At 36.0% G+C, this 12,804-nt stretch overlaps 1 protein-coding gene across 1 annotated transcript in view; it reads left to right on the forward strand.

Moving 5' to 3' along the window:
• FYB (FYN binding protein) overlaps positions 1-9,747 on the forward strand; it is a 40,878-nt gene extending 31,131 nt beyond the window's left edge. Inside the window, exons 13-19 of the mRNA XM_010008750.1 lie at positions 1,569-1,600; positions 2,500-2,569; positions 4,001-4,106; positions 4,418-4,580; positions 8,123-8,156; positions 9,582-9,613; positions 9,725-9,747. Of these exons, the coding sequence (XP_010007052.1) occupies positions 1,569-1,600; positions 2,500-2,569; positions 4,001-4,106; positions 4,418-4,580; positions 8,123-8,156; positions 9,582-9,613; positions 9,725-9,747 (460 nt within the window). The remainder of the gene's footprint in view (positions 1-1,568; positions 1,601-2,499; positions 2,570-4,000; positions 4,107-4,417; positions 4,581-8,122; positions 8,157-9,581; positions 9,614-9,724) is intronic.
• The last annotated feature ends 3,057 nt before the right edge of the window (positions 9,748-12,804 follow it).

Genomic DNA, 12,804 nt, shown 5'->3' on the forward strand with positions numbered 1-12,804 from the left:
ACGGAAGTCTAGCCCACCCAGACGGGCTCCCCCCCATCCACTAGGTGGGTCACCCAGCCATAGGAGGAGATGAGATTGGTCAGGCAAGACCTTCTTTTCCTAAATCCATGTTGACTGGGCCTGATCCCCTAGCTGTCTTGTACATGCTGCTTGATAGCATTTAAGATGATCTGCTCTATAATCTTGCCACGCACCGAGGAAAGGCTGACAGGTCTATAGTTCCCTGGATCCTCTTTCTGGCCCTTCTTGTGGATGGGCATCACGTTGGCCAACCTCCAGTCATCTGAGACCTCCTCAGTCAGCCAGGACCAGTGATAAATGATGGAGAGCAACTTATCCAGTAGTTCTGCTAACTTCCTCAGCACCTGGGATAAATCCTGTCAGTCCCATTGACTTGTTAGGATCTAAGTGGTACAGCAGGTCACTAACTACTTCCTCCTGGATTACAGGAGGGGGATTCTGCTCCCCATTCCTGTCTACCAGCTCAGGAGCCCAGTTGCCCCGAGAATAACCAGTGTTTTTGTTAAAGACTGAGGCATAGAATGTGTTAAGTACCTCAGCCTGTTCCTTGTCTTTTGTGACTATGTTCCCTCCCTCATCAAATAAGGAATGGAGATTTTCCTTGGCCCTCCTTTTGTTATTATTCTATTCATGAAAGCAGGTTTTATCATCCTTAACTGAGATGGCCAGACCAAGTTCTAGCTGAGCTTTCACATCTCTGATTCTCTTTCTACATGACCTTACAATATCCTTAAATGCTTCCTGATTCACCTGCCCCATTTTCCAAAGTTGATACACTCTTTTTTTCTTTCCTGAGTTCCTGTGAAGGCTCCTTGCCCAACCAGGCCAGTGTTCTTACTGGCTGGCTCTTTTTTCAGCACAGCCTGCCCCTGCTCCAGAGCCTTTGTAACTGCATTCTTAAACTATGCCCAGCCTTCCTGGCTCCCTTGTTTTTGAGGGCTGCTTCCCAAGAGACTCTCCAAATCAGTGTGCTGAAGAGACCAAAGCCAGCCCTCTGGAAGCCCAAGGTAGAGGTTTTGCTGACAACCCTCCTAACTTCACCACATATTGAAAATTCTATCCTATCATGGTCACTGTGCCCAAGATGACCTCCGACCACCACATCTCCCACCAAGTCTTTGTTCTTAAACAGTAGGTCCAGTGGGGCACTACCCTTGGGAGGCTCATTAACCAGCTGCAAGAAGAAGTTGTCATCCACACACTCCAGAAACCTCCTGTGCTGCCCCCTCTGCTGTGTTGCACTTCCAGCAGACACTCAATAAGTTGAAGTCACCCACGAGAACAAGGGCTAGTGAATATGAGACATCTCCTAGTTGTTGAAATAATCTCATCAGTGTCTTTGTCCTGGTCAACTCCCACCAAGATGCCAGCCTCATTGGCCTTCCCTTTTCTCCTTGTGCATAAACATTCCACCTTGTGATGCAAATTTTAAAAATTATTTAAATTATGCAAAAGCCTATTAATGTGATACAAATAAATACTTGATGAGGTTTTGGTTTTGGTTTATTTTATTTTATTTTTTTTATTTTATTCTGTTTGTTTTACAGCGTGTCTTCTTCAACAAAGCAGTTCGGAAAAGGTAATTAATAGCCTATTGTTCAGTCTCTATATTGACTCCTGATCCTTTTTCTGTATACATTACCCTGTACCATGCTAGTCATAAAAATATATCCAATGAATTAAATCAGATTCCCCAATGTTTACCCCATTCCAGCAAGCAAGTTTCTGTGACTGATTTGGCTACAGATAAGGAGATACAAATATATTTTTATAATTTGCAGTATCTTTGTAAGATAATGTGTTTTCATAAATATCAGCTCAGGGATGGAATAAAAAGCAGTTCATATTCATTTTAGAGGCTGTTGCCTGAACTGAGTTCTAAACCTTTTATCTCTTACTATGATTTTTCTAGTGATTGATTTGATGAAATGAGTATTTGCTTTTTCTCTACAAATATACTGAATGTGATTCAAAGTATATCCTTTGGGTAATAATTCTTTCAACTGCTTTGGCATTGCAAGATGGCCTAGAAACTACCATACATGTGATTTACATCCCCCTCTAAGTGATGTTGCATTGACCAGATGGCTATAGAGGTGCCTGAGTGTACATTAACATCAAACCCAAAAAATATACTTTGACACAACACAGTGGGAAATGAACTAATTAAAATGAAGATTAAAGCCTATTGCATTAGCCAACATGTGCTAAAACTTGCTTCAGCTTAAGAAGATTAAAATATCAATGAATACGTGTTATTATTAATAAAGAGTCTTATTCTGAAAAGATTGACTGGTGTTTGTTTTTGCACAGTACACTGTGCAAAACAGAGAACACACAGTTACAACAGACTATAAATAGCTAAAATACTTGCCACTTCTGTCAACGTAGCTACGCTAGCATAGATGGTAACACAATGCATTTGCTACTCAAGGATCATATACTAATTTTCAATTCTTTTAAACACAATTGTTTCAGAGTGTGGAGACAATGACGTTTATGATGATGTAGACTCTTCAGATTTCCCTCCTCCATTGCCTGAACTCAAGTAAGTGAAGATGGGAATTACTCCATGGGGTTGGACTCGATGATCTTTAGAGGTCCCTTCCAATCCTTAACATTCTGTGATTCTGTGCTTAGAAATCTGTAATACACAATGGAACATTTTCATAGTACTTACTAGAGGCAGATTGCTACTAATGTGTGCTTTATTTGGTGTTGTCCAGTTTTGAAGTGCCCCTAAGCTGACTGTTCACAATGGTAGTTGAATGCTTCCTGCTCCATTTCAGATGAAATAATAATTAGACTACAGAATAAATAAACATGCTTTGAATTTCAACAAATTCAGTCCCTGATGGACGAGAGGTAAAAATGAATGAATGAACCAAAAGGACTTCACTGTAGATTCTCTGCATGTAGTACTCTTCCTATAAAAATTTAGGAACTGTTAGGATGAGTACTTGATCCCAGCTGTTCTACTGTTTTAAGAGAAAAGGAGATATCTCTTTAAAAGTATGAAACACATCTGGAGGTTCAACTTGGAAAACTTTTTTTTCCCTGGACCAGAAAGTAACAGCCATCTCTGGAGCACAGATATATCTGTGAAAACGACTACATGTCACATTCCATTGTCACTAACTCCACAAGTGGAGCTACAGGGTGCCCTACAATGGTCTAGTTGGAGGTATTAAAACAGAGACACCTCTTTGAACTGCATATCCAGAGGAAAAGATATGGCCTTCCTAACCCAAGTCTTGGCTAGTTCTCACACACACGCATACATATATTCATGAACAGCAAAACTGTCATCCTCATCTCCTACGTAGAGCAGGAAGGACCAAAATTTAGTCTAACTTTAAATTCCCAGGTATAGGAATACACCAGGAATGGCAGTTGGAGCATGAAACCCTCCCATGCTCATTGGACAAGTCGAATGTACCAAGGATATGGTAAAACCAACAGAACTTTAAATGGGTCATATAATGCAGATTTCCTTGTGTAGCAAGGTCTTCTATGGGTACACAGGACTAACTTAGCTGTTGTATTAAAAGCTAAGATGTTCCAGCTGCATCCACGATGGGACGTGTTATGCAGTGTATTGCCCAGAGACATAGACTTCACAAATACTGCTCCTTGCCCAGAGATTACAAAGTGATGGCTATCATTAACCTATACTATTTTGGTAGATGCAAATTTCTCATTGCTGTAGCAGCTAAATACTTTTTTAAAAATAATTCTCCATATTCATTTATGTGATAAATATATTAACATCAAAACTCATTAAAAGAGAAAAGTAGGGAAGACAGCCTTATTTTATTTTTTTTTATCAAATCTGCATTTTATTATCCATACTTCTTTTGTTGCACAACAAAAACATACTAAAGGCACATGAATGTATTTTCACTAAAGTTATCAGAAAGGTTAACAACGTCTCAGATGTATTGATAGTTTTGTTTTTATCTGTAACCTCTTGTTTTAGTACATCAAAATCAGCATGCCTTGGAAAAGTTAAATCAGATGAAAGCGATGCACAAAAGCGTAAAAATATGGAAAGAGAAGAGAAAGAGTTCAGAAAAAAGTTCAAAGTAAGTTTTGTTCACATAAAATATAAAGATCAAAATATCCTTATGGTGCTCTCTACTTTGTATCCCTATAATTTTAAAGAATTAATTGCTTTGCCTTTGAAAGGTCAAGTACTACTCTTTGTAAAAATAGTCATGTGAGCATTTATAAATCCAAATGGCAAACATAAGCAGAGGCTACACAACATAAAAAATTATTTGCCTAATTTTCAAAAAATTACTAATAAATGGGAATATATTGATCCAATAAGATATTATGGTAAGTTTTAAGTTGATGGCTTTTAACCAGTATCTCTGGGTTTTTTTTTTTGCAGTTTGAAGGTGAAATTAAAGTTCTTTACTCCACCACCACAGTCCTGAATTTGACCAAAAGAAGATGGGGACCAAAAGAACTGCAAGTGAAACCAGGGGAGTCTCTTGAAGTTATAGAAAGTACAGATGACACCAAGGTCCTGTGCAGGAATGAAGAAGGAAAATGTAAGTTTTATTAAAAAGGTGTAGTACAAATGAAATTATCTGAGAATAACTGAGTGAGGGAGGAAGTGTAAAAAACCCTCTTCCCTGTCATATTAAAGCACAGTCTGATACTTGTCTTTTTCCTTGCTTGCTGTTTGACAAGACGTAGATTGTTGTTATTACTGTGTTTTAAGAATGGCTTGCATTAAACAAATTAAAACTCCAATAGATAAGAGATACCAAATGTGAGAAAAAGGAAAACTTATTTACATATATCTTGCTTTGCATCAGGTAATATTAGCAGATGTTTTGGTTGCTTTTGTATCCTTCTATTTGCCAAAAAGAGTATAGCTATGATACCCCAGGGTATCTGGCAAAAGTAAAATCCTTGCATCACCTTTGGGAAGCACTCATTCATTGATTGCAGCCAGGGGAAAATCAATAACAATATTCTTACTTTGGATTGCTGGAGGTGGATCTTAATCTTTTCAGCAGGCAGAGGAGGAAACTGCTTAGGAGTCATCTGCCCCGGCTCCTAGCTGATCCAAGGCACATGTCCTCATTGGCATGCCTGCTTGCTTTGGGAGCTGTGTGAGGCCATTCAGCATTTCTTTGAAACCCTTGGACAGGTTGTGCATTGGCAGCAGTTCTCATTTTTTTGAGGAAGTCTGGACCATCTACTGTTGGTTTCAATTTCTTAATGTGCTTCCGTTACGATACTTTTCAAATCTCTCAATGAAAATTCACTTTGTGTAGGAACAGACATTCTTCCAGATAGCACCATCCTTCTGCTCACTTTTACATTTTACCTCTGACTTATGTAGAAGACAGTCCAATGCTATAAACATCTGAAGGGGATTCAATCACTTTCCTTCTATTTTTTTCCCCTCTGTACTCAACTGTTAAGGACTAGAGTATAGCCTTTTCCCTGGCAGGCCTGCAGGATGAGGAAGAACTTCTTGCATAACATGCATGTTTTTCAAAATATCGATTGCAGTAGTGTAGCCACTTCCCAAAGAGCAGCTTTCAATGCTGCATTTTTTTAATCAAGCTGGTGACAAAGTAGAAAGTAGTTCATGCAGTCTGTTTTCCACAGACGGTCTTCAAAGCTTGTCAGATGGTGACAGGAGCTACTGCTTTGCTATGCACAGAAGAGCAAAACAAATAAAAACATCCTCCCTGAAAACCTCTGAATAGATCTCTGTCAATTTTCACATTAATTAGTAAAGTTTGAATCCTACTTTAGTAAAATGTGTGACAGTTGTGTTTGTTTGCTCTAGCTGCTCCATTTTGTCTTGTCTTGAAGGCATGATTTTAGCTTTTGAAGACCAGATAGATTGAAAATCCAAAATTAGAGATTATTTTGTTATTTTTTTTCACATGAATTCTTCCATTTGATTGTTAACTTATGAAGCACTTCTATAGCTTCATTACTCTACTGGCAGTTAATCAAAATTACAAATTACATTATAATGTCCTCCCGCCTTTTTAAGGAAGGATCGGTGATCTTGGGAACATATTCTGCTGTCATTTATTTTAATTGTTATGAAATTATTTTAACTTTTAAAAGTGAAACAAGAAACTGATAATCATTTACCTTCTTACTGTTACCTTAGTCTGACTGGCTTGCATTTTGGAATATGCAAAAACCTTCAGCTAACTTCCATAGATTTTGCTTGAACATTAGGACATATATGGACTTCAGTTGAGTCTTAAACAGAAGGTAAAGCAGATTAGTGTAAAAAAAATGTTATCACATGAAATTCTTGCCTTTTTTGGCAACCTTCAGCTCAGGCACAAGACAGAGTTTTGTTTTAAAAATTCAGGTATTTTAATGTATTATGGCCTTCACAGAGCAAATACTTTAGATATAGCAATTTCTACAGTATATTCTGGAAAAAACACAACTTATTTACATTTGAAATTTTATATCTACCATTTAGAAGTGGAAATATAGCAAGTTAAAATGAATTATGCAAATGTTTCTTTATGAAGAAAAGACGTATATCAGAATTAGTTACTTATGTATATCAGAATTAGTTACTTATTACTCTTTGCAGGACTATTTGGGATATTAGTCTTGTCAGATAACTTTTCCAGTATTCCACATAGGAATCATTGGACATTTTTATATATCAAAACATTGGCCAGCTGAAGACTGGTAATTCAGCAGCTTTTGGGAACAGGCTGTAATTTACATGGGAAGATTTCTCCTATCAGGAAAGTCAGAGATCTTGAAACGGAAAACTTCACTCAGAATAAAATTACAGCTTGGATGTAAAAAAGGCTTAACACAAAACATGAGGTTCTTCAGCTGGACATTACTGTGCATTAAAAAAAAAAAAAAAAAAAAAAAAGTATTTTGTGTGTCTGGTGCACCAGAAATGAAAAATCCATGTGAAGGAGGAAATTATTCCTAAAGGTAAACAGAAAGATCTGGGGATTCAGCCAGACGGGACTTAAGGATCACCTCCAGAGCTACTAGCAGAAAACTGATACTTTGTGTACTATGGAATGGTTCCTTTAAGTACACGGAGCAATAGCAGTCCCAAGAATTCAAGGAACTTTTCAGGTCAAGATGATGTATTTAATGTATTGTTTATTAACTGTGCATGAATTACTAAAACCCTGTCATTTTAGTGTGAACATTTGAGTCTCCTCATTAATAAAAAAAGGAAACTTACATAGCAATTTCAAATATAATAAAAAAATGTTTTTCTCCTTTAGAACTGTCCTAATTTTATATCAACATACTAATGTTTACCTACGAATACCTAATTATTGTTACAGCTTTCTCTTTGCTTGTATTTGTTATGCTACTTGACAAGTATTTCAGTAGTATCTTTTACCAAAGACAGTAATTTTTTTCAAGAGATTAAACATATTGAAGAATATGTGTAGTTTTCTCAGATTTTGTTAGTAATGTAACAAAATAATAAAATAATTCACTACTGAGTAGCTTTTCTAAGGTATTTTCATAATCTAAACAGTTTTTATCAATATGATACAGTTAATTTTTTAAAATAATTACAGTTAATAATAATTAAACTATGCACATATTTTGAAAGGCATACCCCATTTTTGTGTTATAGTTTGTGAGCTGCACGGTATTTTGTGCTAATACGTATTGTTTCATACCCTTCTCATGCAACCAGGAAGCTAAAATATATGATGAAAACCTAATCTTGCATAACCTGTAGTACAGTTTTCTCCTTTCAGCACTAGTTTTGTATGCAATGGAAGCTATTACAATCAAACAAGACAAATGACATTTTATGAATATGTAAAGTAACTGGCACAGTAGACATCTAACTAGTCTTGGAGCTACTGTAGTGTTCTGATATGCTATCTAAGGCACCACATTATACTAAACAAACAGATAAGAATAATTAAAACCAAAATAGGACATAGGAAAATTTTCCTTGAATATATATGCATTGTACATTGTTACTAAATTATTATGTCTTTCTGCCTAAAAAACCCCCTGCATTTCACTAGTGCTAGCAATAGAAAAACTGAATATTTAAATTTAACTTTAATACACATATATTTCAATTTTACAGATGGCTACGTTCTGAGAAGCAATTTAGTGGAGAAGTAAGTACAAAGTGATCTTTTAAAAAAATTTGGTTTAACACTCAATTATGCTCTAATCTGTTTGTTAAATAAAAGTGAAATGGTACAATTTTAGTATGTCAGTCTAGTCAAATTGAGTTATTTTTATGGATTTTAGATTTCTCAATAATTAGTCACATACATCCAGGATGAAAATTTTACAGGACCCCATGCCTCATTGCTTAACCATAAAATCTGGTTTAAACTTTGAAAAATTACATAAATTAAGCATTCTTTATACTAAAATCTATTCCTTACCTGCACATTAATGTGATTAAGTGTGTTGATACCATTAAATAAGGACCAATTTTTCTTTAGGTTAGTTTTATTTCAGTCTTACTGGGATTTAAGTTCTAATCCAAAACTCTGATCAGACAAAGCCTTTCCATTTCCTTTAACAAGCGTTATATTAGATCCTTAAACATCAAATCAGATGTCACTTTTAGAATTGAGGCCTTCAAACACTTATACATACATTCAACATATATATACACATATATATGTATATGTATACATATACGTATATATATAAATAGCCTTACTGGCATCCAAGGGCTGGTTCATGTATTTAAGTGACACTGAAAATTCCTATTCATGGTACATGTATCATTTATAGACATTACCTAAATTCATTATCTAAAAAGGTGGTCCTCCAAAACTATTTTGGCATTGCCAATAGAGAAACAAATAAGAATTTCAAGAGCATAATGATTTTTTCTACTCATCTTTTCTGGTTTTAATTTTTAAAAATCAGTACGTATTTCATTTTATTATGGAAATATCATAGAGTCATAGGGTGGTTTGGATTCAAAGGGACCTTAAAGATCATCTAGATCCAACCCTCCTGCATGGGCAGGGCCACCTCCCACTAGACTAGGTTGCTCCAAGCCCCATCCAACCTGGCCTTGAACACTTCCAGGGAGAGGGCTTCCACAGCTTCTCTGGACAACCTGTTGCAGTGTCTCACACCTCATAGGAGGGAATTTCTTCCTAATATCCACTCTAAATCTACCCTCTTTCAGCTTAAAACCACTACCTTTCATCCTATCACTCAATGCCATTGTAAAAAGTTCCCCTCCAGCTTTCCTGTAGACACCCTAAGAGTCTATAAGCTTGTTACCTCTAGGAGATTTTTACAATAGTTACTTTAAAAATTAATGAACACCCCAATGTTTTAATAAAGTAATCCTTTCATGTTAGAAAGAAATGTATCCAGCTCTAACCTTCACTAACCATCTTGCTCAGCACTGTTGCATTACTACAAAGGGTGTACTTTCCTAATTAGGAAATTATTTGCTTGATAACAGGTCTGCACCATACTGCTAAACCATGTTTATTTGCATGCAGAAGTAATATATATCTCATGTCTTTTTAATACATTGTTTTTTCTTTTTTTTTAACTCATAGTGATGCTGAGATTTACGATGACATCGGTGATGGTATGTTGAACATTTGAAGCAACACAGTAACTATATTCAATTACAACAAATGACTTTATCCTTGAAGGACTACACAATTCTAACATTTTTTGCATTTTACTTCCATTTCAGACTGCATCTATGATAATGCCTGATGCAAAATTCTATGCAAGTAAGAGCTTCGCTGAAGATCAAAATCTATTTCAGACTTCTTAATAGTGAAAGTGACAAAAGTCATTAGAGCTGAGTACAAGTTAATCAGTTACACTCTTCAAAATGTATAATTAACCATTTTTAAGATTTTGGAGTTTGGTCATCCAGTCCTTTTAATGATATTAGTGTGTGATGTTTTTGCTATTGCAAGATACAAAAAAACCCAACAAACACAGTGTGGCTGGAACAGAGCAAGCAACTCTTCTTGATTATCAAGTCTTCTATAATCCCTGAGGAAAGTAAGGTTCCCTGTGCAAATGAATGCAATATAGCAAGCTCACAAGTTTGGCTTATCAAAGTAACAAAATTTTGCCTGTGCCTCAGTGAAGGAGTTTTGGTCTTACCTTCAGCGGAGCTGAGATTTCATCTTACACAAGTGCCTTTTATTGATAGTTCAAAAAACTGCAAATCTGTAAGGAGGTATGGGGATATCAAACATAAAAGTAACTGTAGAGATAATAGCCCATAAGCTTTTTTTTTGTTTGTTTTAAATCATATTTAAAATAACTGATACTACATGGAAAAGCTATATGCAAACTTGAGTTTCTCATTCTGTATTTGCTACTCAGTCAACATCCAGGCATACAAATACCAAGTTTTTGTGTAAACATCAGCACCAGCATGCAAATTTAAAACATTACTTCATTCATTAAGTACAATTAATACATCTGGCTATTTGACTATGGCATTGCAGGTGATTTATTTGTTTTTCAGGGGGATTCAAGAGAGTATTTACATCAAATTACTGATATGCCAAAGAACTAAGAGAGAACCCAGACATTTAGAAATACCAACCGCTTTTCAGTTAACAACAGGAGAAGTAGTTTCATGCTTTACACAATTAATTATCTCAAAACAATTGCATTAAACATTAACATATATACTCAGTCTTGGTTTAGTTTTAACTTGGAACTTCATGTGGTGCAGTAAGACCAAAAAAGGAACTTTGCTTTTGAATATAGTTTATCTTATATTAAAGGATTTCAGCAGAACAAAACCCTTTTGTCCCCTAAAAAATAAGTGAATTTTATTCTTTTTGAAACTTTTTGGTTATATATTTTTAATAGCTTTTCCATGTCTTTAACTTTGATGTGTAGAAGGTACTGTGTTTCTTTACTGATTATACTGACTGAAGTGGTCTTAGGATAAATTAAGTCATAAAAAGAAAATAATCTTAAGATACTTCAAGCTAAAAATCAGTGTGTTGTTTGCAAAGATAAAACAGGCTGTTGAAATATATTTCTATGGTCCTACACACTGGAAAATTACTAGTATTATCTATATTTTCATTATTTTACTAATGTGGTTCTCTGGATTGTTGTTTATTTTCCCCTAAATAAAGATGTGCTTACTGACAAGAATTGTGTGTACACCATCTTCTGCCAAAGTAGGACAACAGTAGCTGAAAAATATCATCTGAAAATTATCACTGATCAGATGACAGAATGAAAATCAACTTTATTATTGCTGCGAAGGCAGCACAGTTACAGTGTGGCATTTGTTTATCAGTAATTACCATCCAGAAAGTGAAATATAAGCAAAAAATCTTATAAACAGGAAAATCTATACTTAGGCAGTTTGATAAAAAGTGTACTTTAAGGGTTCCTCACCTGTAATTTATTCTATAATCTTTTAGAAGTCATAAAGAAAGAAAAGAAAAGCTTTTAATATTTTTCCCTCTCCAAACTCAGTCTACAATCCTGGAGTATCTGGATGTTGCTGCTAAAACATTAAGCAATGAAAACATAAAAATATTGACATAAAAATTAGACTTCAGCGTGAACACCCCAGCTAAGGTAAACAGAGCTGGTTTCCCATCTGTGCTGTACGTCTGTGCTATCCCAGTAAACAGGCTAAGCAAAACAAAAACTGGGAGTGCAAAAGAGACATCTCTAATTCAGGAGCTTTAAGGCATTTATGTGCTATTACTGCAGGCTCTGGACTGCAGAAATCCAGCTGATCTCCTGTACATTCCCGTGTAAGAGGTTTATATTCTCGATCCACATAATTGCAGATCCCTTGGCTACCCCTCCCCCGGTGGCAACAAAACCCTTCTCTATGTGCAGTCTTGTTGCATAATCCACCTCAGCCATAAAGCCCGGTGCTTTAGCAAGGGCAAGGGAATTCAGTGGAGGCACCTGGATTCTGTGTGAATTAGATTACCCCTTACACTGCATTACTCCATGACATACAGGTGTGTGTGTGTGTACATGTGTGCGTGTCTGTGTGTGTGTATTTTACGTCAAATAAGACAACTTCTGAGGAAACCAATGTACCCGTAAAACCACAGATACCCTTTTGAGTTCTGTGTAGCAGCCCCAGCCCAAATTATATGGAAGGGCTTTTGCATGTAGCTTCTCTACAGAGAGAAGCATCAAGTGCTAGGAGGTACAAGAAATTAGTTTGAGTTTGCAGAGCCACAGCTCTGCCTCCTTGCATGGAGGTGTCTTTAACTGCATGCACAGTGTGCATGATGGCTGAGTATTTTGTTCCACAGGATCCCTGCTTCATTAGTGCATGGCCCGGATGAGAGTTAACAGAAAAGGCAGTTGTTCAGTCCTGTTCATTCAGTTTCTGGCCACTTGTTTGTTTAGTACAAATCTTCCCAAACCTATGCTGCACCCAGAACTATTAGTTTCTCATGACATTCATCACAACAATATCTCAGATTCCCATTTATCTTGTGGACAGGAAATATTTTATCCCCATTTTTAATGCATGAAAGGGAGGCATAAACAGAGGAGAGTTTGTTGTGCATATCCATTAATCCTGGATACAAAACCAAACTGCTGAAGCTAAATTAATTACATTTTTAGTACTTCCCTAGGTTAGGACTCTCACTATTTACTCTTCCACTACTTGTAGTTAAACACAAGGAGAAAAGATAAAACACCTTGTGTTTAAAAAGGATTAGCATCCAAAATGTGTATTTTAAACACATGATATTTAGACTAAGAGTTAAGTAATCTGCCCATGTTTAGGACAGATACAGTATACAT

The sequence above is a fragment of the Chaetura pelagica genome, unplaced genomic scaffold (genome assembly GCF_000747805.2).
Source record: "Chaetura pelagica isolate M959 unplaced genomic scaffold, ChaPel_1.0 scaffold31, whole genome shotgun sequence".
Taxonomy (NCBI): Eukaryota; Metazoa; Chordata; class Aves; order Apodiformes; family Apodidae; genus Chaetura; species Chaetura pelagica.